The sequence below is a fragment of the Cervus elaphus genome, chromosome 22 (assembly GCF_910594005.1).
Source record: "Cervus elaphus chromosome 22, mCerEla1.1, whole genome shotgun sequence".
NCBI lineage: Eukaryota > Metazoa > Chordata > Mammalia > Artiodactyla > Cervidae > Cervus > Cervus elaphus.
This window is the reverse complement of record NC_057836.1, coordinates 35,913,290-35,941,191: the sequence shown is the minus strand read 5'-3', so window position 1 is coordinate 35,941,191 and position 27,902 is coordinate 35,913,290. Positions and strand designations below refer to the sequence as shown.

The 27,902-nt window shown below is 38.3% G+C and overlaps 1 protein-coding gene and 1 long non-coding RNA gene across 4 annotated transcripts in view; both read left to right on the top strand.

Moving 5' to 3' along the window:
- Nucleotides 1-27,902, top strand: part of ITPR2 (inositol 1,4,5-trisphosphate receptor type 2) — a 563,379-nt gene that overhangs the window by 174,263 nt on the left and 361,214 nt on the right. For all 3 annotated transcript variants that reach the window (XM_043881798.1, XM_043881799.1, XM_043881800.1), the window contains 8 exons: nucleotides 556-697; nucleotides 3,036-3,197; nucleotides 7,333-7,505; nucleotides 8,408-8,527; nucleotides 8,645-8,830; nucleotides 9,918-10,169; nucleotides 10,881-11,025; nucleotides 12,820-12,970. In XM_043881798.1, the coding sequence (XP_043737733.1) occupies nucleotides 556-697; nucleotides 3,036-3,197; nucleotides 7,333-7,505; nucleotides 8,408-8,527; nucleotides 8,645-8,830; nucleotides 9,918-10,169; nucleotides 10,881-11,025; nucleotides 12,820-12,970 (1,331 nt within the window). The remainder of the gene's footprint in view (nucleotides 1-555; nucleotides 698-3,035; nucleotides 3,198-7,332; nucleotides 7,506-8,407; nucleotides 8,528-8,644; nucleotides 8,831-9,917; nucleotides 10,170-10,880; nucleotides 11,026-12,819; nucleotides 12,971-27,902) is intronic.
- On the top strand, nucleotides 14,973-16,108 carry LOC122680443. The gene is made up of 2 exons (XR_006336696.1): nucleotides 14,973-15,276; nucleotides 15,322-16,108. It is a non-coding gene; the product is annotated as an uncharacterized LOC122680443 (long non-coding RNA).

Sequence of the window (27,902 nt, the reverse complement as noted above, 5' to 3'; positions counted from 1 at the left end):
CATTAGTGTATGATTTTAGGGTGTTGTGATTTTTATAGATCAGTTAATACTTTCAGAACAATTTAGAGATATGATGGCTTGCTCTTGTCTCTCTTTGCAGGTCATTTAAATTTTTCCTATTCTGTATAGGGAGAAACTGTAATGTGGTAAAGATTAGAAAATGTAGTTGAGTTGATAATAAAAAAGAACAAATTTGAGTTTAAGAATTTAGTTTAGCTGTTCTCTCATAAAGCCAAAATACCCTTCTTTGTGAATTAGTCATGAAAAAGCATCTGCTGATGGGTGTTATCCTCTCAGCACCTCTGGTTTTGGGACTCATGGTGTTTTATTTCATAATTATCTTTGCAAATACTTGATTAGAGTTGGAGGTGGGAGTAGGGGTTGGTGGAACTGAAGAAGGGATGCTCTTTGCAAAGATTTAAGTATTTACTGTATTTGCTATTTCATTAAATGATTTTATTATAAAATACTTTTAATTTTTAATGTTTTAGTATTTATTTAAAAATATTTCCAAGATTAAGCACACCATAATATTTCCTTTTCTTTTTATGATAGGTTTGTAACCAAGTTATTGGAAGACCTTATATTCTTTGTTGCTGACGTACCTAACAATGGACAAGACGTTCTAGACGTGCTTATCACCAAGCCAAACCGAGAACGTCAGAAATTAATGAGGGAACAAAACATATTGGCACAGGTGATTTTGCATATTTTATCTTTTGAATTATGGTATCAGGAAAGTTCTTGTATTAGTTTCCTATTGATGTATAACAAATTACCCCAAAACTTAGTGTCTGAAGCCAGCAGATACTTAGGTTTTCTGTGGATTAGGAATCTAGGGGTGGTTTAGGTGGTCAGTTCTTGCTCACGGTGTTTCACAGGCTGCAGTCAAGGTCTTGGCTGTGTTGTGGTCATCTCGAGGCTCAAACGGGAGGATTATTACCCAGCTCACTCGCCTGGGCCTCTCCACAGGACTGCCTCAAGACTAGGCAGGTTGTGTTCCTTAGAAGTGAGGGATCCAAGACAGAAGAAGAGAGGGCCTCCAGGTGGAGGCCATAGTCTTTTTGTAACCTAATCTTAGAAATTGTAAATCTCGTCATTTTTACCTTGTTCTCTTAGTTAGAAGCGAGCCAATAATTCCAGCTCACAGTCAAGAAGACAGGATTCCATAAGAGTGTAATTCCAGGAGGCAGGGCTCACTGGGGGCCATCTTGAAGACGGCCTGCCACAGACCTCTGAAAAACCTCCATGGTCAAACTGTCTCCAGAAAACATGCTGTAATAATGTTCTAAGTAGAATTTCCAGGGGAGCTTGGAAGCTGCCATCTCCATCTGCTTCCTACTTTTTTCCCATTTTCCCCTCAAAAAGTAGGGCAGGCTATTCATTAGTCGCAAGTGCTCTTTACAGTATTCTGGTTTTTTCCCTGAAAGTCTAGAAATGTTCCTATGCTATGTCTTCATGAAGTTGTTCATCACGTGCCAGCAAATTAATTTACTCCCTAATACTATGCACATTTGGACATGCCTACCTTCGTGCATTCTTTTTATTCTGTTAATTGCTATATAAGTAATGGGCTTCTGCCTTAATTGTGGACTGTAGGAAGATACTTAAAAAATAAAATTTATGTTATTAATATATATGCTCTTGTAGAGTTGGGATGGGAAAACAGTAGACATTATAAATTAATATTCAGTAGCTGATTGTCAGAATTTTTTAAATCAACATTTTTCTAAAATAAAATAAAGGTTGCAAATCTAATGAGACAAAGTCTTTTCTAACATTAGCATTTCTTTTGTATAAAACATTTGATTTCAAGGACTTTTAGGACCTTGAATGATTTATTAATATTATTTCAACCAATATATGTCAAACGTTTTACTTCAGTATTATAAATAGAAAATTCACAGTTTAGTGAATATAGAATTATTGAAGAAACTTTAATTCATATTTTATTTCATGCACTACAGAGGATAATTCTGCTTTCTTGTATGACTCCTCATGTCTTTGCCTAGGTGCTGTTTTATAAATAATTTACTCATCCTGCCAGTTCATCTCCAGGTGATCTTACCTGCTATCTTGTTGCCTAAAAGAGTCATGCTTTTTAAATATTTCCCAACTGCTAATTTTCTTGCAAGAAGAATCTGAGTTACTGGGTATCACCAGCTGCCCATATGGCTCCTTATTTGTTTTGAATACTGATACATTCATTGATTTGATCACATCGTTATGTATACAAATAATCAGTTAATTCTTTTACCAAGAGGTTTAAAAGCAATATTTGGAGGTAGTTTTTAATGTGAGTTTTAGATGAAAAGTAAATATTTTCCTTATAGTGTTTTGATTTTAGAAAGTTATAGAGAATAATAGAAGTAGTTGTAAAGCCCATTGAAGTCAAACTATATTTTAGTTTATCTGAATATGTTCATATAACTTGGTAAAACTTAAAATCTTTAAATTTTTCATTTTATTTTTTAACCAAATATTTATTTATTTGTAGTAAGTCCTTATTGGTTACTTTAAATTATAGCAGTATGTACATGTCAGTCCCAAACTCCCAATTTAGCCCTCCCTCCCACCTTCCACTTGGTAACCATAGTTCATTTTCTAGTTTGTGAGTCTGTTTCTGTTTTGAAAATAAATTCACTTGTATGATTTTTTTTTAGGTTCTGCATATAAGTGATATCATATGATTTTTTTCTTTTTCTATCTGACTTATTTGGGAACTTGAACACTTACCGGATTTTTTTTATTTTAATAAAATAGAATTTCTAAACAAAATGAAGCATTTTATTTAAATATTATTTTGTCACTTAATTTAGGGAATACTTTTAGCAGTATTTTTCTGTCCCTTAATATATGTTGGTCTTGTATCCCCCCAAAATCTTTCTTTTATTTTTTTACTTTACACTAATTCTACTCAAATATTACGAAAGCCTTTTTGAGTCAACTTTTTTTGTTATAAAAAAATTTAAGAATTCTAAACATGCACCTCCATTCATCAGAATAAGTCATAGTTGTTGTTGTTTTTTTAATAGGTATTTGGGATTCTTAAAGCACCCTTTAAGGAGAAAGCAGGAGAAGGCTCAATGTTGAGACTTGAAGATCTGGGGGACCAAAGATACGCTCCCTATAAGTACATGCTGAGGCTTTGCTACCGTGTGCTGAGACATTCGCAGCAGGACTACCGGAAAAATCAGGTTTAAAGATGACCTTCCTTTTTATCTTTTTAACATTTAAAGTATGGGCAAAGTTGTTTGGTTACAATTCCAAGACATAGAAATTAGAAATGGGAAATTCTGCTTTGCAGTGAAATGTTTGTCTCCTGGTCATTTATGTGTGTTCCAAAGCGTTTCTTTTATAATTGAAATATTTTATAACACACAAAAATGACCTGTAAATGTGTTTGAAATGACATATGTATTTATTATTCCTTGTAAAATTAGAATTGTTGAGGGAGGATGGCTGAGTCCTCGTGTGTGCACGGTATTAGCTCCTGCTGGGCAGGAGGCATGCTGGATTTATTATGTAAAGAGGAATGAGACATTTCTTGGCATTTCTAGAAACATGTGACATAACCCATCATGTGTAGGCTAAAGAGTTCATTGTCTGGTGGAAAAAATATGATGTGCATCTGAAATGTAAGGCAGAGTCATGGAGCGGGTAGGGGAGATAAGACAGTATTGTGGGAATTCAGAGAGAGAGGAGCTCAGCTAAGGTAACCCAGGAAGGGTGCTTGGAGAAGGAAGCATTTGAATATGATAGGAATCATTAAAAAAAAAAGAATCATTTTCAGAAATTGTATGGGAACTGGCATTTTAGTGAACAGAAATTTCTGAAAAGAGAATAATAGATGCTAGAAGGGCAGTTTTATCGCAAGATACACCTAACCATGGAGGGCAGGGAACCCACGTGTATCCAGGGATATAGCTTAAAGTTGCCAACTCATGTAGAACTTCGTCTCATTTTTGTCTTAAAATATAATATTCAGTGGGCTCAGTAATATACATCTGCTTAATACAAAATTGTTTTCAATTAATTATCATTTGGTAAATTAGTGTCCCATGTTTCTCTTAGACAGTTGGAGAGATGAGTACATAGTCAGGAAACTTCGGTGATGAGTTTAGTCCATGAGGAAGGATGGTGTGGGAGTGGGCTGGAAAGGCATGTGGGCTGAGCTTTGGAGGGCTGAGGATATCTGACCTGGAGGCTGGATGTTATTTGGGAATCAGTTCAATTCAGTCGCTCAGTCATGTCCGACTCTTTGCGACCCCATGGACTGCAGCACACCAGGCTTCCCTGTCCATCACCAACTCCCGGAGTTTACTCAAACTCATGTCCATGGAGTCGGTGATGTCATCCAACCATCTCGTCCTCTGTCGTCCCCTTCTCTTCCCGCCTTCAATCTTTCCCAGCATCAGGGTCTTTTCAAATGAGTCAGTTTTTTACATCAGGTGGCCAAAGGATTGGAGTTTCAGCTTCAACATCAGTCCTTCCAATGAATATTCAGGACTGATTTCCTTTAGGATGGACTGGTTGGATCTCCTTGCTGTCCAAGGGACTCTCAAGAGTCTTCTCCAACACCACAGTTCAAATGCATCAATTCTTCTGTGCTCAGCTTTCTTCACAGTCCAACTGTCACATCCAAACATGACTACTGGAAAAACCATAACCTTGACTAGATGGACCTTTGTTGGCAAAGTAATCTCTGCTTTTTAATATGCTGTCTAGGTTGGTCATAACTTTTCTTCCAAGGAGTAAGCATCTTTTAATTTCATGGCTGAAGTCACCATCTGCAGTTATTTTTGAGCCCAGAAAAATAAAGTCAGCCACTGTTTCCACTGTTTCCCCATCTATTTGCCATGAAGTGATGGGACAGGATGCCATGATCTTAGTTTTCTGAATGTTGAGCTTTAAATCAACTTTTTCACTCTCCTCCTTCACTTTCATCAAGAGGTTATTTAGTTTTTCTTTTTGTGCATTCTGCCATAAGGGTGGTGTCATCTACATATCTGAGATTATTGATATTTCTCCCAGCAATCTTGATTCCAGCTTGTGCTTCTTCCAGCCCAGCGTTTCTCATGATGTACTCTGCATGTTAAGTTAAATAAGCAGGGTGACAATATACAGCCTTGACGTACTCCTTTACAAATTTGGAACCAGTCTGTTGTTCCATGTCCAGTTCTAACTGTTGCTTCCTGACCTGCATACAGATTTCTCAGGGAGTAGGTCAGGTGGTCTGGTATTCCCATCTCTTTCAAAATTTTCCAGTTTTTTGTGATCGACACAGTCAAAGACTTTGGCATAGTCAATAAAGCAGATGTAGATGTTTTTTTTTGGAACTCTCTTGCTTTTTCTGTGATCCAGCAGATGTTGGCAATTTGATCTCTGGTTCCTCTGCCCTTTCTAAATCCAGCTTGAACATCTGGAAGTTCACAGTTCACGTACTGTTGAAGCCTGGCTTGGAGAATTTTGAGCATTACTTTGCCAGTGTGTGAGATAAGTGCAATTGTGTGGTAGTTTGAGCATTCTTTGGCATTGCCTTTGTTTGGGACTGGAATGAAAACTAACCTTTTCCAGTCCTATGGCCACTGCTGAGTTTTCCAAACTTGCTGACATATTGAGTGCAGCACTTTCACAGCATCATCTTTCAGGATTTGAAATAGCTCAACTGGAATTCTATCACCTCCACTAGCTTTGTTCATAGTGATGCTTCCTAAGGCCCACTTGACTTCACATTCCAGGATGTCTGGCTCTAGGTGAGTGATCACACCATTGTGGTTATCTTCATCATGAAGATCTTTTTTGTACAGTTCTACTGTGTATTCTTGCCACCTCTTCTTAATATCTTCTGCTTCTGTTAGGTCCATACCATTTCTGTCCTTTATTGTGCCCCTCTTTGTATGAAATGTTCCCTTGGTATCAGTAAGTTTTACTTAAGGCAAGAACACATTCTAGTCAGTAAATTTTCCCAGCATAGAAAACATCCCCAAGGAGAATCCCCAAGAAATTGAAGTGAAAACTTTGGACTGTGGAGAAGGTTAAGCTTGCCAGTTCTGAGATGTAGCTTGGAATACAGAGGCAGGCTGGTGGGAAGGAGAAGAAGCATATGGAATCATTCATGGGGGGATCTCCCCAGTGGCTTTCTCTTGCTCTAAGAATGGACCTTTCTGTTTTCACATGGCTCTCCAGGACCTCACCCCCCACGTCAGCTCTTGTTTTTTCCTCACTGATGACTTTCCTGCTGCAATGGGCACCCTGTGTTTACAGAACTCAGAAGACTCCGTTCCACCACCACGGAACCTCCCACTTACTACTCCCATTGCTTCGATGACTTCTCTCCCCATGATTGCTTCTTTTTTTTTTTTTTAAAATCATTTCTATCATTTCTATCCCAGGTCAAATGTCACCTCTTCAGCACCTACCCCATCTAAATTTGTCAGCTTTTCCCATCCTTCTGCTTGTTTCATTTCACTTATCAATACCTAAAATGATCCTATTTGTTAGCTTAATGACTGCCCTTTATCACTAGGACATGAGCTCCATGGGAGCTTGTCTGTCTTCTTTCTTGCCATACTCCTAGCTCTCAATTCTTCAACATGTGTTTGTTAATAACAAATACATCCTTTTACATAACCATACTATAGAGCTGGAATGGCCTTCCAGAAATATCTATTGGATGAATTGATCTGAGCAATAAAGTGATTAATCATATTACCTTACTGGACTTTTTTTCCCATTTACCTTTTTATCTGTGATTTTTTTCCGCTGATTTTTTTTTAAGATGAAAAGTGCTATGTAATTTTATCATTATTTTAAAGAGAAGATTTAATAGATCGTTGTAGTATGTGTAAAAAAAAGAAATCGCCTAGGTTCACCTGGGATCTTCATATAACATATGGAGTTCATGCTTCATGAACAAAATGTCAGAGGGTCATTTTCATTTCTGTAATTATGCCAAAATCCTGGGTTATGACTTTTAGTGAGCGTTTGAAGAAGGGCATCTGTTATACTGGTGAGATACTTAGTTATCATGTCATAAAAAATTGTGATTGTAACTAGGTTTATTTTTGTTTTTCTAATTTGTAAGTGTAAGCACCATATTAAAAATTATTTCTAGACGTGTAATTTTCTGTTATAATTAAAATGAGGTCTATATTAATATATTTGCAATTCCTTCCTCAAAAGTCCTATTTATTGAAGAATTACTTATTTGCTTTTCTTTTGACAATAATTTTTAGTGTGTTTTCTCTTACGAATAAATTAATCGCTGTTGCTAACCTGTTATTTCTAAGCTGTTTGGTAGCGCATTCTGACAGTTCTTCTTCTTTGCAGGAATACATTGCTAAGAATTTCTGTGTCATGCAGTCCCAGATTGGCTATGATATTTTGGCAGAAGATACCATCACAGCTTTGTTGCACAACAACAGAAAGCTACTAGAGAAACACATTACAGCAAAAGAAATAGAAACATTTGTTAGTTTACTCAGGAGAAATCGAGAGCCAAGGTTTGAAGTAGTTCATGCGTTGTTTTCTTGTGGGGTTTATGGCTTATTGCTTTATTTTCAGAACTTTTGTAAAGTTGGAATTCTTTCATGGACAAAACAGTGTTGGACTTATTGCTATGATAATTATGAATCATCATGAGTTATTATCTCATAGGAGATCAAAACCCTTTATAGATAATGTATTTAAATGTGGTTGATTTTCACTCTGATAACTTGTGTTTTTATAGTTCTCCATAGTTTTTCAAAATATGTTCATATACATGTTAATACATTGTTTCATTTAAATCCTTGCACATTCTCCTGAAGTACACTGGTCATAAAATATTATCCACATATTAGAGATGAGAAAATAGAAGCCTACAAACCAACTGGAAAGAGAAGTTAGGGTTTCTGACTCCACGGCAAGTTGCCTTTCTCTTATTCCATGCTGCCTTATCTGGGAGAAGTGATTGCAGAGAAGTCAAGCAGATTGACAAAGTCTTCGTAATTAGCATGGCAAATAAGTGTTAGAAGGTAGAATTAGGCCTCTGACTAGACCAGGCCGAATTCACATTAAGTGTGTGCTGTCTGTCTGTTTCACTGAGTACAGTGTTAGCTTTGATCTGGCTTTGTTTTGATACTGTAAATATAACAAGTCACAGTGCTGTGGGATGAATATCACCAAATAAGTAGAAGCAAGCTTATATCATTTTTGGAAACAAGATTTGTACTGAATACAAATAATTGGATGTTTAATTTGTCTCTAATGATGCAGTAGATAAGCAACACATTAGAAAACTGTTGCATGGAAATAATATTAAAAATATATCTAGACAGTTTCATTATATCCCAAAGTATATTTTGGGACATAATTTTATAAGATGCTTTTTGCTAATTCAATTTAATTTTTTTTCTCTTGTCAGGTTTTTGGATTATTTATCAGATCTGTGTGTGTCTAATACCACCGCGATACCCGTAACTCAAGAACTCATCTGCAAATTTATGTTGAGCCCAGGCAATGCAGACATTCTCATTCAAACCAAGTAAGCCCAAATGATGGAGGCATCCTTTTATGTTCATTATTTGTAAGCAGGACAGTTCCTTGTCTTGTTTCTGAATGAACTTTTTCATAGATTTTTGTGTGTGTTATTTATTTCAAGACTGGTCTCAATGCAAGGAGACAACCCCATGGAGAGTGCCATCCTTTCAGATGACATTGATGAGGAAGAAGTTTGGCTCTACTGGATTGACAGCAACAAGGAGCCTCATGGCAAAGCTATCAGGCACCTTGCCCAGGAGGCAAAGGAGGGCACCAAGGCTGATTTGGAAGTCCTTACCTATTACAGGTTAAGTATCATAGAGAACCATAATTCTCAGTCTCATACTGAGAGGTGATTCTCAGAAATCTGTAAATCTGTGAAGTCAGATGTCTGTGAAGAAGTTTAAGAAGTTATATCAGAACTAGGGTAGCTGTAATACTTAGTATTATTTAAAATATTCACAATAAGTATAAACATCTGTGTTTTCCACATATATCACTTGCTATTTTCTCATTTCCTGCTAGTTTGGAACTGTTGTGCAGCAAAGGATTTTTTCTTCTTGTTGACTGATGTAGGTGCAGATAATCGAGTTGAGAGGGAGATAGAACTGGGGCCAGGGAAGCTGATTTGGTTGTAGAGGTGGCCTCAGAGAAGGTTAGCCAGTAGTTATGTATATATTGCTCATGGTCATGTAGAGACCTGGGACGTTGGACAAACTGGTGTCTATGGTTGTGAAAGTTCAGTGGTGGCATATAGTAGTTGAAGTTTCAGTGGTGGTTGATGTAGTCAGTATAGTGAGAGCAAGAACCGAGTTGGTGTGTTTCGAGTCTAAGGCATGGAAACCCAAAGCAGAAACCAAGACTGGGCCCAGATCACAAAAATCTGAGAAAGAGAATTCCTTGTGTTCCCTGGTTTCTACAGCTGCAAAATCAAAGGCTACTTTCTGTTTCTTGGAGGCTGATGAATCAAAGTGTACTGATGCCATTTGGATTGGTCACTTGAGTCATCATTGAGCATTTGGGAACTGAGTAGGTCTACACCTGGAATGTAGACGTGAGAGCCTGGAACAAGGCAGAGAGAGATGGCATCACGAGAGCTGTTATTCATCGCCTTTGGGCTTAGTGTGTTTGTAATCCTAGGAAATCAAGAACCTAAACCCTGATGGCAGTCTCCACCAGAAACTTGTTGCTGGAACAAGTGAGAGAAATTGCAACTGAATGGGCATAGCAGTGACCTCATCTACGTGCCATTCAATCACTTAACCCACTACTGCAATGTCCAGTCTCACATACACTTGGAAATACTAGAAACATAAAAGTAGATGCGGATTGATACTAATACTTAGACTTTATCTGGATAAGACAAATAATGCAATACATTTACTATTTTTAAGGTACCAGCTAAATCTCTTTGCAAGGATGTGCTTGGATCGCCAGTATCTGGCCATAAACCAGATTTCTACACAACTCTCTGTTGATTTGATCCTGCGATGTATGTCAGATGAGAGCCTGCCTTTTGACCTCCGAGCATCTTTTTGTCGCCTCATGCTCCACATGCATGTTGACCGGGATCCCCAGGAGTCCGTGGTCCCTGTTCGCTATGCCCGGCTCTGGACAGAAATCCCTACGAAAATCACAATTCATGAGTATGTTTGGGAACATTTCTTGATGACTTTAAATTCAGCTGAGGAACTCAAAATCAAATGTCTTCAATTTCTTAAAAAATTTATTTTATTGAAGTAAGATGGTTGATTTACAATATTGTATTAATTTCTACTATACAGAAAAGTGATTCAGTTATACACATATATATACATTCTTTTTCATATTCTTTTCCATATGGTTTGTCACAGGATATTGGATATAGTTCCCTGTACTATATAGTAGGATCTAGTTTTTTATGCATTCTATGTATAATAGTTTGCATCTGTTAATCCTAAACTCCCAATCCATCCCTCCCCCAAATGTCTTCAATTTTGAAATGAACTCTAAGGAAAGGCATTTCTGTGTTCAAATTTGGCTTCTTTAACCTTCCAAATGCAAATGAGATACTCTTTTTGGAAAGTAAAATGACAACTTTTGATAATAGAAATGTTATTCTGGAAACCAGTAATCAGGAAACGTATTAATAATAGGAGCAAAAGTTTGTTAAGTCCTTAATATTATGGCAGACTTTGATTTAAGTGCTTTACATGTAGTAACCCACTTTAGAACAGACCCATTTTACAGATGAGGACACAGCATCTAGAAAGGTTGATTAATTTACCCAAACTTAGAAGTCAGGAGGTTAAGTATATTTTCCAGTTTAAATGACTACAATCAGTTTAACTTCCTTTAAATTCTTTATGTGTTCCCAGATATGATTCTATAACAGACTCTTCCAGAAATGATATGAAGAGGAAATTTGCACTGACAATGGAATTTGTTGAAGAATACTTGAAAGAAGTTGTAAATCAGCCTTTTCCTTTTGGAGATAAAGAAAAAAATAAACTGACATTTGAGGTAATTTTGTTGAAACAATCTGTGAAGTTATTCACTTTACCCTGTCTAAAATGAGGTACATTGAACATCAAAGATTTTTTCCCTCTAATATTTAGGATGTTTTGATAATCTGGTAGTTAAATTCCTGAAGGTATGATTCTCTCTGCCATTGATTGAAAGATAGATTTGATATTTTAATTATACCTGATATACAAAATATTTTATTTATAATTATCTGTTATATACTCTTTTCTTTGATTTTTTTAATTTATTTATTTGTGTAAACTTCATTGCATTTAATGGACAGAGAGTTTTGCATATTTATATTTTGCATACATTTAAAAAAAATCTCATTAAAGTGATGTTTTTAGCCTCATTAAACTAAATTGAAATTATAGTATCACTTTGAGTAGATAGTGACAAAACTAGAGAGAAGATGCCATTACCTGATACCTGAGGTATTAGGTACCTACTACTGATGTGTAACAGATTACCCCCAAACCTTGCAGCCCAAAGCAACAAGCATGATTATCTCATGTTTCTGTGGGTCAGAAATCGGGTGGTTCTGGATCAGGGTCCCTCATGAGGCTGTAAATCAAGCTGTTGATTGGGGTTACCGTCATCCGTGGTTAGATGATCTGCTTCTAAGCTCTCTGTCTGGCTGTACTTCCTTGCTGGCTATTGCCTAGACACCTCATTCTTCTTGCCACGTGGGCCTTTCCATCGGCTGCCTCAGTGTCCTCACAGCATGGCGCCTCGCTTCCCCTGGGGTAACTATTTGAAAGAGAGAAAGGGCCCAAGATGGAAGTTGCAGTCTTCTATAACCTGAGCTTAGAAGTGCCTGGTATCATTCTGCTGTATTTTGTTGGTGACGCCGACTAACCCTGGGGCAGTGTGGAAGGAGACCCTATGCTGGGGACTGTCTTGGAAGCTGGCTGTCATGCCTAGAATGTCCTGTAGTATCCAGAAGACCACAAAGTGGCATAAAGAACGTGTATTTCTAGACAAATTTCATGGGTAATATTCAGTTGTTAAAGTAATTCATTAATGTGACTGTTTATTAAGTGATATCCTACTGACTAAATAACTTAATATTTAAGCAAGAGGTCAATCATTCTAATGTAAACCTCGTGTAACCACCCTGATACAACTAAAATCTGTCTTCTTGCTTCCCCTGCTGACTCTTCACCAGATACCTCATATTCCTGTCACATGGGCCTGTGATGGGGTTGATGAACTGGTCTTATTTGGATTTAATTCTAAACTTGATTAATTCAGAGTTCAGTGGTTACTTTTGCAGGTGTTAAATTCCTAGGTATTAATGAATTAGAAGAGGACTGCCTGAAGGATATATTTCCTGTTGATTAGATAGAATTCTTTAAAAAATTTTTGAAGTATAGTTGATTTACAATATTATATTAGTTTCAGGTATATAACAGAATGAGTCAATATTTTTGTAGATTATACTCCACTGAAAGTTATTACAAAATAATGGCCATATTTCCCTGTGCTGTAAAGTATATCATTTTTGCTTATGTATTTTATACATAATGGCTTCTACCTCTCAGTTTTCTATACCTGGATTGCTCCTCCCCACTTACCTCTGCCCACTGGTAATCACTAGTTTGTTGTCCATGTTTAGGCGGGGTTCTTTAAAATCTACCTTTCTATTGAATCAGACCAGCTGGAAAAAAAAAAAAAAAGAATTAGACACAATTAGACATGTCTGCACAAACTTAGATAATAAAAATTCAATGCTTATTTTTGTTCCTAATGTTTTTCTTTTCTACCTTTTTTCTTCTTTTTCTAAATTAGGTGGTTCACTTGGCTCGGAATCTTATATACTTTGGATTTTACAGTTTCAGTGAGTTGTTAAGGCTAACAAGGACTCTTCTGGCTATCTTAGATATTGTCCAGGCCCCCATGTCATCATATTTTGAAAGATTAAGCAAATTTCAAGATGGAGGTAAGAACTTTGGAGAAAAGTTATAATCTTTTTGGCATTACTTCGTGGTGAGATAAAAAACAAATCTGTCGAGAGTGGTTGTGAACATGTACCTGGTAATATATGTGTGCAAGTGGACCTTTATCCTGTGATAGGACTGAATGCCAAAAGCCTAGATTTGCTAACATGCTTCTCTTTTTAAAGAAAAACTTTAAAAGACAACTTCATAAGATCAGGAATTCCATCATGCTATGGTCAGTTCACTAGTGAAAATACTATGTGTTAAAAAATAAACACTTGAGACTTCACTGGTGGCCCAGAGGCTAAGACTCCATGTTCCCAGTGCAAGGGGCCCAGACTTGATCCCTGGTCACTGGACTAGATCCTGTATGCTGCAACTAAGAGTTCGCATGCCATAGCTAGAGGAACCTCATACTGCAACGAAGACCAAAGATCTTGTGCAGCCAAATTGAAAAAAAAAATTAATATTTGAGATCATCCTGGTGTGTGTCACATGCTGGCTACCCTTCATAGCAGGGCAATAGAAAAATGCAGAGAATGGGTACATGCAGGGTCACACCAAAGAGGCAGTGGGTGCAAAGCCATTATAGAGGCAACACAGTACAGTGGGCAAGAGAGCATGTGCATTGGAGTCAGAGTGCCTATGTTCCAATTCGGGCTTGACCACTTTTTATTAACTTAGGCAAGGTACTTCTCCTCTCTAAGAGTTTCTTTTCTATTTGAGATACGGTGATAAAGTCGGTTTTCATTCCAATCCCAAAGAAAGGCAATGCCAAAGAATGCTCAAACTACTGCACAATTGCACTCATCTCACACACTAGTAAAGTAATGCTTAAAATTCTCCAAGCCAGGCTTCAGCAGTACGTGAATGGTGAACTTCTAGATGTTCAAGCTGGGTTTAGAAAAGGCAGAGGAACCAGAGATCAAATTGCCAACATCCTCTGGATCATCGAAAAAGCAAGAGAGTTCCAGAAAAACATCTATTTCTGCTTTATTGACTATGCCAAAGCCTTTGACTGTGTGGATCACAATAAACTGGAAAATTCTTAAAGAGATGGGAATACCAGACCACCTGACCTGCCTCTTGAGAAACCTGTATGCAGGTCAGGAAGGAACAGTTAGAACTGGACATGGAACAACAGACTGGTTCCAAATAGGAAAAGGAGTACATCAAGGCTGTATATTGTCACTCTGCTTATTTAACTTATATGCAGAGTACATCATGAGAAATGCTGGGCTGGAAGAAGCACAAGCTGGAATCAAGATTGCTGGGAGAAATATCAATAACCTCAGATATGCAGATGACACCACCCTTATGGCAGAAAGTGAAGAAGAACTAAAGAGCCTCTTGATGAAGGTGAAAGAGGAGAGTGAAAAAGTTGATTTAAAGCTCAACATTCAGAAAACTAAGATCATGGCATCTTGTCCCATCACTATGGCATATAGATGGGAAAACAATGGAAACAGTGGCTGACTTTATTTTTCTGGGCTCCAAAATCACTGCAGATGGTGATTGCAGCCATGAAATTAAAAGATGCTTACTCCTTGGAAGAAAAGTTATGACCAACCTAGACAACATATTGAAAAGCAGAGACATTACTTTGTCAACAAAGGTCTGTCTAGTCAAGGCTATGGTTTTTCCAGTGGTCATGTATGGATGTGAGAGTTGGCCTATAAAGAAAGCTGGGCACAGAAGAATTGATGCTTTTGAACTGTAGTGTTGGAAAAGACTTTTGAGAGTCCCTTGGACCGCAAGGAGATCAAACCAGTCCTTCCTAAAGGAAATCAGTCCTGAATATTCGTTGGAAGGACTGATGCTGAAGCCGAAACTCCAATCCTTTGGCCACCTGATGCAAAGAGCTGACTCGTTGGAAAAGACCCAGATGCTGGGAAAGATTGAGGGCAGAAGGAGAAGGGGACGACAGAGGACAAGATGGTTGGATGGCATCACCCACTCAATGCACGTGGGTTTGGGTGAACTCTGGGAGTTGGTGATGGACAGGGAAGCCTGGTGTGCTGCAGTCCATGAGGTTGCAAAGAGTTGGACATGACTGAGCGACTGAATTGAACTGAACTGAACTGAATGATAGCATCTCCCTCACAGTTTCCTTGTGAGAATTAAGTGAATGTATACAACATATTGAAAGCACTTATATCAGTGCTTGTCTCATAATTCGATAGTTTGTTTCAGATGGTGATTGTCTTCAGATTGGATTCCCTGAAAATACCCTGTGGTGTAGAATTGTTTGCAGAATGTATATTGAAGAGTGCATTTGGGATATATTAGCTGTAAAGAAGTGGAGAAGGTAGGATTGGCATTTAGGATATACATCTGTAAGGAAGTGGAGAAGCTGAGCCACATTGTGGTTACAATTGAGGTCTTTGCTGATCCTACAGGGATCTCTGGAGCTGGGATGGTCCTTCACAGTTGTCACAAATTAAGGCAGAGAGCCTGGGCTTTGTATCCTCATATTAGCCAGCACTGATTGCTGGCTTCATCATAGAGAGGATGTGCGGCCTTCAATAAGGCAGTTCCTTTTGGACGGTGGTCTCTCTTAGTGAGAAGCATGGGTACGAGAAGGCAGCAGCCATGACTGGCCAGCAACTGAGAAAATAGATACCTCAGCTCTGAATAGGTGATGAGGGTGCAGCCCAATGTATCCACTACAGGATTAAACAGTGATGCGGAAATCTAACTTCAAATATAGAGAAGAAATATCTGACAAAGAATGATAAACAAGTAGCTGAAGTAATTAATTGCCACTGCTTAAATCTCAGTTCCTTCTACATCTGCCAAAAATTTGTACATGTCAATAAGACGCAAATGAAACTTTATATATCCCTCACCTTCAGCAGAACTAGAAGACAGAGGACAGTATGAAGTTATTGTAAGTAGAAAAATGACATCAGTTTTTAGTGGCACTGCCTCATTATTCCCACTGAGAGCTTATGTGGATATTTAGGGGGTTCTGGAAAAACCGTGTGGAAGAGACTGTGTGAAAATCATCCATAGAAGGAATTCCCTGGCAGTTCTGGTGGTTACAACTCTACACCTTCCACTGTGGTGGGGAGGGAGGGTGTCGATCCCTGGTCAGGGAACTAAGATCCTGAAAGCTGTGCGGTGCGCCACTCCCCCCCCCACAAAAAAAAAAGGAAATCACCCTTAGAAAGAGAAGGTCTATCCTAAGGATGAAACATACTGAAAGAGAATCCAGAATCCAGATAGATAAGAACTGTGAATAAAGAGGAAGGAACTTGAATGGACACAGGGGAACAGTTAAGAAAAACTAGAGGTGAACAGGTTAAAAGTAAGACAGAGGCACCCTTTGGATTCTTGTTGGTGAAAGGGAAAAGAAGCAAGGTGGGGAAATCTGGAATACCACAAAATAAAATAAAATTGAAGAAAATAAAACTTTCTCTGCAGCCTCCCAACAAAGGCCAACCTTTAAAGAGACTGCATTTCATGACTTGGGCAGGAGAGGGTGCTCTTGAGCTAAAGATCATGTAAATCAGCCCACGTCACCTTGTCCATGAAATGCAGAGATGTAATCAATTGTCATCTGAATGAAAGGACAATAAGATCAAAACAGAATGGAGAATCAAAACATTTCAGTTGATAGAAATTCCTCTCTGAACATCAACTGTGGAAGAGAAGAGAATTCCAACCGGATACTCTCAAATGAATTAAATACCTTCAAATATGAAAACATAAACATATGATAAACACCTTGAATCATAAATCCAAGAATTAAGGTTAGAAATGGACCAAAAAAAAGCGCAGTAAGAAATGAAATGAAAGTTTATTGGACTCAGAAAAGAGAAAGACTTTATTATTATTATTAGAAATAACAGACTGAATTACACAATATCAAAGGGAGAATAGATTTGATTTTGAAGAAAGGAAGGAGAACAGTAATGAGAATGTTAAGTATGTAAAAAAAACGAGTAAAAATGTCAGTGAGAAATTGTTGAAATGGAAGAAAGCAAAGAGGAGCCATCGTATGAATAATTGTAGTCCTTGTAAAAGAAAAATGAAACAGAGGAACAGACCTGAGATTTAAAATTCCAATCCAAGAAAACATTCTGTAACTAAAAGAAAACTTGAATTATGCCTGGTGGGGCTGTAGAGAATGGTAATCTCCAAGACTTACAACAGAATAAAGAAACTATAATATGAACTATTACATACAGTATATATTCAGAGAAAGTGGTGGTGGGGGGCAAGGAATGGAGAAATAAAATAGAGATGCTTCCTGGTGTGATGTTTTTACAATATCCAGTTTACTTTACACCAGACCATCCTTTGAAAACTTAAAAGTTGATTTTGACTTTTGTTCTCAGTGCTTATAATCTGTTTTCAGAGTTTTATCCTAAAGAAAAGTATTTGAATCCTCTGAAAAATTGCTAATATCTTGTATGTGTTCTCCACTGTTTTATGCATGTCTGCCCTCTGAGAGACATTTTTTTACTCTTTCCAATATTTTATAATTCTCATATTTTCTCATGGGCTCCATTCACCTCTGGATACCTTAATCATTTTATCAGTTATATGAGAACCATTAATTAAATTACTCAGTAAATTCTCACTGAATAATTATTACTGAGCAACTGTTGTCTACCAGACATTATTCTAGTCAGTGGGAAAAATGATGAACAGGATGCAATCCCTAGTCCTTGACAGAACAGACAATAGATAGGCATAATCCCACCCCTCTCCCTACAGGGGGAGATAGTCAGATCATCAGTGAATATACACTGCTGTATTGAATAATAATACTATGGACAAAAATCAACTAGGACAATATGGAGTATGATGGAGAGGGGACAGGCAGTTACTTTTAGCTAAAACGGATTTTTAAAAAATTGAAGTAGAATTGATTAACAATGTTGTGTTAGTTTTACGTATACAGCAAAGTCATTTAGTTATACATACAGATAGGTTGTTTTCTTTTCAGATTGTTTTCTCTTGCAGATTATTACAAAATATTGAGTATAGTTTCCTGTGCTCTGGAGTAGGTCCTTGTTGTTTATCTGCTTTATGTATGGTAGTGTGTATATGTTAATTCCAAACTCCTAATTTATTCCTCACCCTATTCCCCTTTGGTAGAGCTAAGTTTGTTTTTTATGTTTGTGGGTCTATTTATGTTCTGTATGTAAGTTCATTTGTATCATTGTTTTTAGATTCCACACATAAGTGAGATCATATGGTGTTTGTCTCTCTCTGCCTCACTTATTTCACTTAGCATGATCATCTCTAGGTCCGTCCAAGTTGTTGCATATGGCGTTATTTCATTCTCTTTTCTGGCTGCGTAATAGTCTGTTGTATATATGTACCACATCTTCTTTATCCATCCATCTGTTGATGGACATTCAGGTTGCTTCCATGTCTTGGCTACTGTAAATAGTGCTGCTATGAAATTGGGGTGCATTTATCTTTTCAAATTATAGTTTTCTCCGGATATACGCCCAGGAGTGGGATTGCAGGGTCATCTGGTAGCTCTGTTTTCAGTGAGTAAAAGGAACTTCCATGCTGTTTGCCATTGTGGCTGTACAGTTTACACTCCCACCAGCAGTGTAGGGGGTTCCCCTTTCTCTACATCCTCTCCAGTATTTATTATTTGTAAACTTCTTGATGATGGCCATTCTGACCTGTGTGAGGTGATACCTCATTGTAGTTTTGATCTGCACTTCTAGCTAGTGTATTGAACCTACTCTCTGACATTTGAGCAGAGACCTACTTGCATCAAGAGAGAGCCTTGAGGCAGAATGAGTTTGATGTATGTGCATATCAAGCAGGAAGGCCATTTTGGCTGAAGTGAAATGAGGGAAGGGCCAACATAGGATAAGACATTGGACAAGCTCAGATTGTAGAGATTATTATACCCTCAAGTTGGAATTGTGTTCTGAATTTGATGAGCAACTTTAGAGGGTTTTGAGAAGGGAACAATATGATTTGATAACTTTGGCTGCTGAGTAGACAGTCGTGAACATCTGTGTGGACATAAATGTTGGAAAGATTATCGAAAGGAGGCTATTTCAGGATTGGGTGATGGTGTTGGACTAGTATAGAAGTGGTGGAGGTGGAGAAATATGATGGTGATATTAGTTGTAAGTAAGATGATGTTAGAGTGATGCAGTCCTGACTGATAGGACTTGATGGGAATGGGGAAGAAAGAAGAGAGTCAAACATTATTCCAGGGTTTTGAAAGCAGCTGGGTAAATGTGGTACTGTTTATTCAGTTAAGAAAGACTAGTAGGTCAGTGGGGGACTGTAGGGACAATCAGGAATTCCTGTTTGCATACCTTGGGTCTGAAATGACTATTGTGAATTTCCTGGCGATGTTATAGTTGGATATGTGAATGGACTTAGGGTGTAGTCATGGTAGGAAATATGAATGTGAGAATCAGTGCACAAGAGACATTCAGAATATCAGACTGAATATAATCACCTAAGGAGTGACTGTTGATTGGGAAGAAATGATGTCCAAAGATTGAATCATGGATGTGCCAACATCGAACACTGAGATAGTGGAGGAGCCCGCAAGAGACTGGGGCAGAATGCCAGCAAGTAAGGAGGAAGACCAGGAGAATACAATGTCCTAGAAGCCAAATAAAAAGTAAGTTCAATTGTTTGTTGGCTTATATAATGTACTTCCTAGATAGCGCCTGTTCATTGAGTACACTGTGTGCTGAGTGGTTTTACGGGATTACCTTTCATAATATGACTTGGGCTTAACCTTGTGTTACTCCATTAATGAAATATGAAACAGCGTAATTCAATTGTAGTATAAAAAGTGATTCATGATAGTTTTTATCAGCCAATTATAGTTTTCTAAGAAACTTTTTGTTGTGTTGGTAAGAAATACCTATATGTGTTCTGCATGAACTGAGATTCAGAGGTCTTCCTTTTGAGACTGGTGTGGTGTGTAGAATGGTGTCTCTTCACCTGGGAAACACATCTGCTTAATTTGTGGTAAGGGTTTGTGCATTTTGCCTAGATTTTTGGAATCTGAAAGAATGTATTTATCCCCCTATTTAGTAGTAAGTATTCTCGAAATCTGTTATTCTACTTCTTGGTGTATTAAAATTAATTTGAATTTAAGGATGATAGTTTGATTCCTTCTCTTGAGATTTGCAAATCAGAAGGGAAATTATTTCTTTTATGCATTCCTATTATTGGACGCATAAGGTAAGCTGTAGGAAAATATAGTTTGTGGTTAAGCTTCTTTTGATAATAGTGACAATTTTACTTACTACACATAATACCTCTGAGAGAATTTGTTATGATTAGCTTTCTTCATTTCTCTCAACTCGAAAAGTCCTTCTCACGGAATTCCTTTTGCTTTTAGTAACACTAGCTGTTTATTTACTATCATTATCTTGCATACATATGGAAGGACAATGCATCCATAGTGTGTTGTACCCAGTCACTTCAGTCGTGTCTGACTCTTTGCGACCTCATGGACTGTAGCCCATCAGGTTCCTCTGTCCATGGGATTTAACGAGCAAGAATACTGGAGTGTGTTGCCATTTCCTCCTCTAGGGGATCTTCCTGACTCAGGGATCGAACCCTCCTCTCCTAGTTCTCCTGCATTGGCAGACGAATTCTTTACCACTAGGGCCACCTAATTTAGATTTCTTGGGAGCTTATCTATATTTGTAAGACAAAAAAAGATACTATACTTTTGTCAATATTGCCTTGAGATACATTTGAAAAAGTGCACATGTGGCTTTCACTTACAGTACATAAAATAAGAAAGAATGTATCTCACAGGGCTATATCATTTGCTCATAAATGTTGCCAATATGTAAATATAATGGAATTGTGCCTGGAGTCCACAGTTTTGTGAAAGAAAAATTTTTTAAAGTACCAATATAGGAAAGCATATTCAGGGAGATTAATTAACTTGCCTAAGATTCATTAGTAAGTTAGCAGCATTGCTAAGAATTAAAGTGCAAGAAATTAGTCTTCCTATCCTTTGCAACGCTACATTATTTATTAGTCCAATGAGCTAATATTTTAGAAAAATTCTTATTGAGGTTAGAATTGTGTTCCATAATTTTTTTAAAGTTAGCATTTCTGTAGGGGCTCAGTCTTATAGATATTCTTTAAATTAAGTAAACAAAATAGAGGTTGAAGGTAATTTTTTAAACAAAAATAATAAAATCAGGACAAAGCAACATCGTGTTCTTCTAGATGTGATGTCCTGAGAAGGACACAGCATTGCCTATTTCAAATTTGATAAACATTCATCATCTCCATCTGATCATGAAGAAATATTAGACAGATACAAATGATGGGGTATTTTATAGAATAACTAGCTTGAATGTTTCAACAATGGCAGTGTTACAAAAGATGAAGGTTGAAAAACTGTTTCAGAATAAAAGATTAAAGAAATATGACAACTACATAGAACATGTGGTGTTGCATCAAGAAAATTATTATTTACAGAAGACATTATTGCCACAGTTGGTAAAATTTGAATATGAATTGTATATTAGGTTTTAGCATTGTATCAATTTTCTCATTTTTCTAATTATACTGTACTGTAAGATAATGTAGTTGTTTTTAGCAAATAGCTGAAGAATTGAGAGTTAAAAAGGCTATGATGTCTGGAACTAACTCAAATAATGCAGGAAAGATTGTGTGTGTGTGTGTTTGTATGTGAGACACACAGAGAGAAATGAGAAAAAGAAAGAGAGGATGCAAATGTGGAAGAATTTGTGAATCTGATAAATTTGATCATGAGAGTTCTTTGTACTATTCTTGTAACTCTTTCCATAAATTTGAGAGTATTTCACAACAGAAAAGTTAATGACTTAGATAATTAGACAAGTAGGAAAATGATTTATTGTATGTAAGATGACACTTCAAACTTAACAGCATTATCCTGCAACTTTTCTTGAAGCTGTGTTATTATAGCTGAATTCTATTAGGTTATAAATTCCTTAAAAAGTCTTCTTAGACTCTATAAATTCTTAGTAAAAGAAGCAAGAGAGAACACATTTCTGGAATTTCCAAAGGTGGAGACAGGATTGTCAGGCCTGGGAAAAATTCCTGTGGTACAGAGTGAGACTGAGGTTGATGCCAGAGAGGAAATCCCAGATTACGGGAAGTACCTGGGGAAAAAAAAAGTTGTTATTCTAAAGGAAAAGTCAGGGAGCCATAGCAATGTTACCACATTAGAGGACCTGATGTAGCATCCTCTTGTCTCTTTTATATTAAAATGGTTTGGATTCTGTTTTCTTATTTTTAATGAAACTTAATTTTTAATTGGAAAACATTTGCAAAGCACAATTTTTTAAAAGTAGGAGGCAATTTTATAAGCACTGTCACTAGACAAACCAGCTCTTTCAAGTAAGAGATAACAGATTTCTTTTCTCATAGTGTGTCTGGAAATTTCAATGCAATAGAAAGATATCTTTTCTTTTTTTTTAATCCTTTTGATCTACTTGCCACTTAGGAATTCTGCTCCAGCGCAGTTAGGGTTATACGTTCAAAGACACGTGTCTCGTCATTGTTGGGCAGGTCAGACCCAGGGGAGCGGAAGAAGAGGCGTGTAGAGAAGGTGAAGGTTTCCGGTTCCGGAGTTCCAGTCCGTGCTGGCCTCAGTGGCGCCTGTCTTAAATAGGGTGTGCACACCGCACCCTTGTGTTTTTCTGGGAAATCCTGTAGGCTTAGATGCCAGTGATTAGTGTTTGAGGTGATGGAGTTGGCTGCCTTGCGAAGTGGCCGTTTTCCTCTTTTGGGTCCTTGGTTACAGTTCATCCCTTCTTATCGCTGGGAGTTGCCTTCTCCCTTGAGCTGGTCGGGGGTCTGAATCTAGCTCCCAGGCTGTGACAACGCGCCATCACAGTGGCTTTTAGTTGACATGCGCAGCAGCTTCTCATTTTGGTGCCCTCAAGGTGGTCCACTCAGCAAATTATGGAGGCATACTCACATGGAGACCGAGGGGGCTGGCACTTCCCTGCCCTTTCCTGTGGTGAGGGAGAAGACTCTTATCTAAAGAACTATCAACTAGCAACCTTTCAGCCCTTATGTACTCACTTACAAAAAGAAATATTGTTTTCAAACAAATGTTTTCACTCCCAGCAGGCCATGTTGTTCAGTCAATTTGCTTTGCCTAATACCTATCATTTACTGTCAGTGATTTAAAATGCACAGGCACCATTTGATGTAATTGATCTTTTGGGTCGAAGGATTATGTCAAACAGTGCTCTTCTTGGCCATGTCCAAAAGTTGAAAGCAAATCCTTAGACAGGCTGATAAACTGGGTATTTTCAGTATGCTTGTGAAAGTACAGTTCATTTAAAAAATTATTCATCTCTCTTTCTGCTTGCTGAAGGATATGCAATCCGAAGATTGGGACTGCCACAGGCATGCCTCTTTTTAGTGCACTTAGCTTTACTGAGCTTTACGGATAGTGCATTTTTTATAAATTGAAGGTTTGTGGCAACCCTGAGTCCAGCAAATCTGCTGGAGCCACTTGCCCCACAGCAGTTGTCACTTTGAGTCTCTGTGTCACCTTTTGATAATTCTCACAATATTTCAAACTTTTAAAATTATTAGTATTTTCGTTGTGATGATCTGTGATCTTTGATGCTCTCTTGTAATTGTTTGGAGCCACTACTAGCTGTACCCATGTAAGCTGGCCAACTTAATAAAAGTCGTGTGTTCTGATTGCTCCACCAACTTGCCATTCCCCATCTCTCCTCCCCTCCTTGGGCCCTCCTTTTCCCCTGAGACACATAAATATTGAAATTAGACCAATGAACCATAAAGTGGCCTTTATGTGTTCAAGTGAATGTAAGAGTTGCACATGTCCCACTTTAGATCAAAAGCTAGAAATGATTGCACTCAGGGAGGAAGTCATGTTGAAAAGCCAAGACAGACTGAAAACTAGACCTCTTGCACCAGTTATTCAAGTTGCGAATGTAAAGGGAAAGTTCTTGAAGGAAATTAAAAGTGTTAACTCCAATGAACACCTGAATGGTTAGCCTTATTGCTGATACAGAGAAAGCTGTGTAATGGTCTGGTTAGAGGATCAGAGCAGCCATAGTATTTCTTTAAGCCAAATCCTAATCCAGAACAATGCCCCAACTCTCTCCAATTCTCTGGAGGCTAAGAGAGGTGAGGAAGGTGCAGAAGAAAAGTTTAAAGCTAGACAACTCTGGTTCTTAATGAGGTTTAAGGGAAGAGGCTGTCTGCATAACATAAAAGTACAAGATGAAGCAGCAAATGCTAATGTAGAATCTGCTGGAAGTTATCCAGAAGATCTAGCTCAGATAACTCATGCAAGTGGCTACACTGAACAACAGATTTTCAATGTAGGCAAAACAGCCATCTGTTGGGAGATGTTATCTTCGACTTTCATAGCTAGAGAGGAGAAGTCACTGCCTGTCTCCATAGCTTCAAAGGACAGGCTAACTCTTCCTGGGGGCTAATGCAGCTAGTGACTTTAAGTTGAAACCAATGCTTTCTTACCATTCTGAAAATCCTAGAATTCTTCAGAATTTTGCTGTCTCTACTTTGCTTGTACTCTATAAAGGCAGTAAAAAGGCCTGGATGATAGCACATCTGTTTACGCCATGGTTTACTGAATATTTTAAGCCCATTGCCGTTCAGAATAAAAAAAAGATTTCTTCCAAAATATTACTGCTCATTGACAGTGCACCTGGTCACACAAGAGCTGTGATTGGGATGTACAACCAGATTAATGTTGTTTTCATGCTGTTAACACAACATCCATTCTGCAGCCCATGGATCAGGGAATAATTTTGACTTTCAAGTCTTATTATTTAAGAAATACATTTTATAAGGCTATTGCTGCCTTAGATAGTGATTCTCCTGACGAATCTGCGCAAAGTAAAATGAAAATCTTATGGAAAGACTTCTCGTTCTAGATTTTGTTAAGAATGTTTGTGATTCATGAGGAGAGGTCAAAAAGCAGGAGTTTGGAAGAAGTTGATTCCAGCCCTCAGAAATGACTTTTAGGGGTTCAGAACTTCAGTGGAGAAAGTCACTGCAGATGTGGTATAAGTAACAAGAGAACTGGAAATGGAAATGGCATCTGATGATGTCACCAAATTGCTATAATCTCAACATTAAAATTTGAACAATTGAGGAGGTGTTTGTTATGAGCAAAGAAAGTGGTTTCTTGAGATGGAATCCACCTCTGGTGAAGATGCTGTGAAGATTGTTGGCATGACAACAGAAGATTTAGAATATTACATGAACTGAGTTGGTAGAGCAGTGGCAGGGTGTGAGAGGGCTGAACCCAAGTTTGAAAGAAGTTCTACTGTGGTTAAAATGCTGTCAAACAACTACAGAGAAATTGTTCATGAAAAGAAGTCAATTGATGCCGCAAACTTTGTTGTCTTATTTTAAGAAATTGCCACAGCCACCCCAACCTTTAGCAATTCTGATCACTTGGCAGCCATCAACATCTCATTGTGACAAGACTTTCCACCAGTACCAACATTACAACCTGCTGAAGGCTCAAGTAACCGCAGTTTTTAGCAATAAAGTGTTTTTAAATGAAGCTATGTACGTTGTGTTTTTTTAGACATAGTACACTGTATTGACTAAACCGTGGTGGAAACATAACTTTTACATGTAGTAGGAAACCAAAGAAATTTCCTGTGACTCACTTTTATTGCACTGTATGACTTATGCCAGAGGTCTGGAATGGAACCTGCAACATCTCTGAGGTCTGCCTGTGCTGATGTGATTAATTAAGATCACTTATTACAGGTGGTTGGGTGTATCCTGTTCTACTCGAGAGTCATTTGAATAGTTGGGACAAATGTGAATCCTACTTACGCATTCTTCTAAGAGTGACATACATAGTATGTTAACTCGGCAAATTCTGTCATCTGTTCAAAGAGAACTTCACACAGTCTGGAAATGGTTTAGGTCTAATTTATTATTTGGTTATCTTGTCAATATCCTTTAATTTGTCTGTTTGTTGTTTGAATGGAACTAGGATTCAAATTTAAACCTCCAAAATGAAGCAACAAAGTCTAAACGCTGCGTGAACACTGGGCCCATTTGGGTATCCAGGCCGCGACGGTCGTTTCTTTTCCCAGTTGTCTTCCTGTCCTTGAACTCACCATATTTTGAGAAGACAACAGATCAGAAAACTACCAAAAGACCAAATGAGAGCTGAATAGTTTCTTCTTCTTCTTGTTTTTTTTTTTTACCTCCTATGGTTTTGCTTTTTCACAACGCCACATTCTTGGGAGTTCCCATAATCAAACCCTGACATGTGGGCCTGTTCCCAGTCAGTAATCAGATAATCTCTTTTTGGGGGCATATATGGTTTTTCCAGTGGTCATGTATGGATGTGAGAGTTGGACTGTGAAGAAAGCTGAGCGCCGAAGAATTGATGCTTTTGAACTGTAGTGTTGGAGAAGACTCTTGAGAGTCCCTTGGACTGCAAGGAGGTCCAACCAGTCCATCCTAAAGGAGATCAGTCCTGGGTGTTCATTGGAAGGACTGATGCTGAAGCTGAAACTCCCAGTACTTTGGCCATCTCATGCGAAGAGTTGACTCATTGGAAAAGACCCTGATGCTGGGAGGGATTGGGGGCAGGAGGAGAAGGGGATGACAGAGGATGAGATGGCTGGATGGCAATCACCGACTTGATGGACATGAGTTTGAGTAAACTCCGGGAGTTGGTGATGGACAGGGAGGCCTGGCGTGCTGCAATTCATGGGGTTGCAAAGAGTCGGACACAACTGAGTAACTGAACTGAACTGAACTGATGTTGTAATACTGAAAAGGGTAAATCACCACCCCCCCTCCAAATCAATGAAGAATTCCATTTTCTTTGAGGATTTCCTTTCCTTTGAGGTTTCAGGGTTGGAGCAGAAGTGCCTTTGGTCTTAGGGAAATTGGATACAGGTAACCACAGCAGCCTGGAATGATCCTCTTTCTCTGAAAGGATCCCAGCCGCACTGGGCGACTCAGTGTAGCCCTGTGGGCCCAGCCCGGGGCAGGGAAGAGGTATGGAGGGAGGAGGGGGGAGAGCAACCTTGGAGACACAAGTGTCTAGCAGCAGTTTCCTTGCTCCAAAAGATTGGGGGAGGCGAGGAAGAGTATGCTACCTTCCCATCTTGTGGCAAAGAACCAGCTGCTTCTTCAATTTAACTTTTTTTTTTTCCCTTGCCTTGGCTGGGACTTCACGTGATCCACCTTGAAATGCTTTTCCTGGCAGCCTCGTTGCTTTTTAAAAGGAGAAGGGAAATTGAGATGGGAGGTGGAGCAGAAACATTTTTTAATAGTGTTCTATGGGTGGGAAAGGAAGAAAATATTTGCAGCAAAAAAAAAAATCTTCCAGAAAATAGTTTCTTCCTTTATAAAATCAGGAGATTAGTCCAAATGTGATTTTTGCAGTCTGTTTCAGTTCAAAACCAGGGCTCTTCGAAGATTAGTGTGTAATTCTCATTCCCTCACTGAATGCTGTTCTTCTTAATGTATGTTGCAAAACACTCCTTTTAGCAAATATCTGTGAAGCACGTCTCCTGGTTAAGAGCTGTGATTGCTCTTTGTAAAGACATCAGCTACAATGCCTTGAAACCGGGGGCTTTAGTTCACTTAAAGTATGGAGTGTGTCTCCAAAAAAACCAAGCAAGGGGACTTCCCCAGTGGTTCAGTGGTTAAGATCTAAACTTCTGCAGAAGCTTGGGTTCGATCTGGGTTGATCCTTGGTCAGGGAGCTACCATCTCACATGCTGCCTAGTGCAGCCAAAAAAAAAACCAAGCAGGCAAGTAAGTTAGCAAGGAGGTATGACTGGTGCAAAGTGGGACTCCGAGGAGGTGGACGACTGTGTAGAGGTGGAGGATGAGACAGGACAGAAATGAGGCTTAGTTCCATGACCATTACCAAAGAGCAGGTAGTGAAGGTCCTTTTTAGGTCTCGTTCCAGTG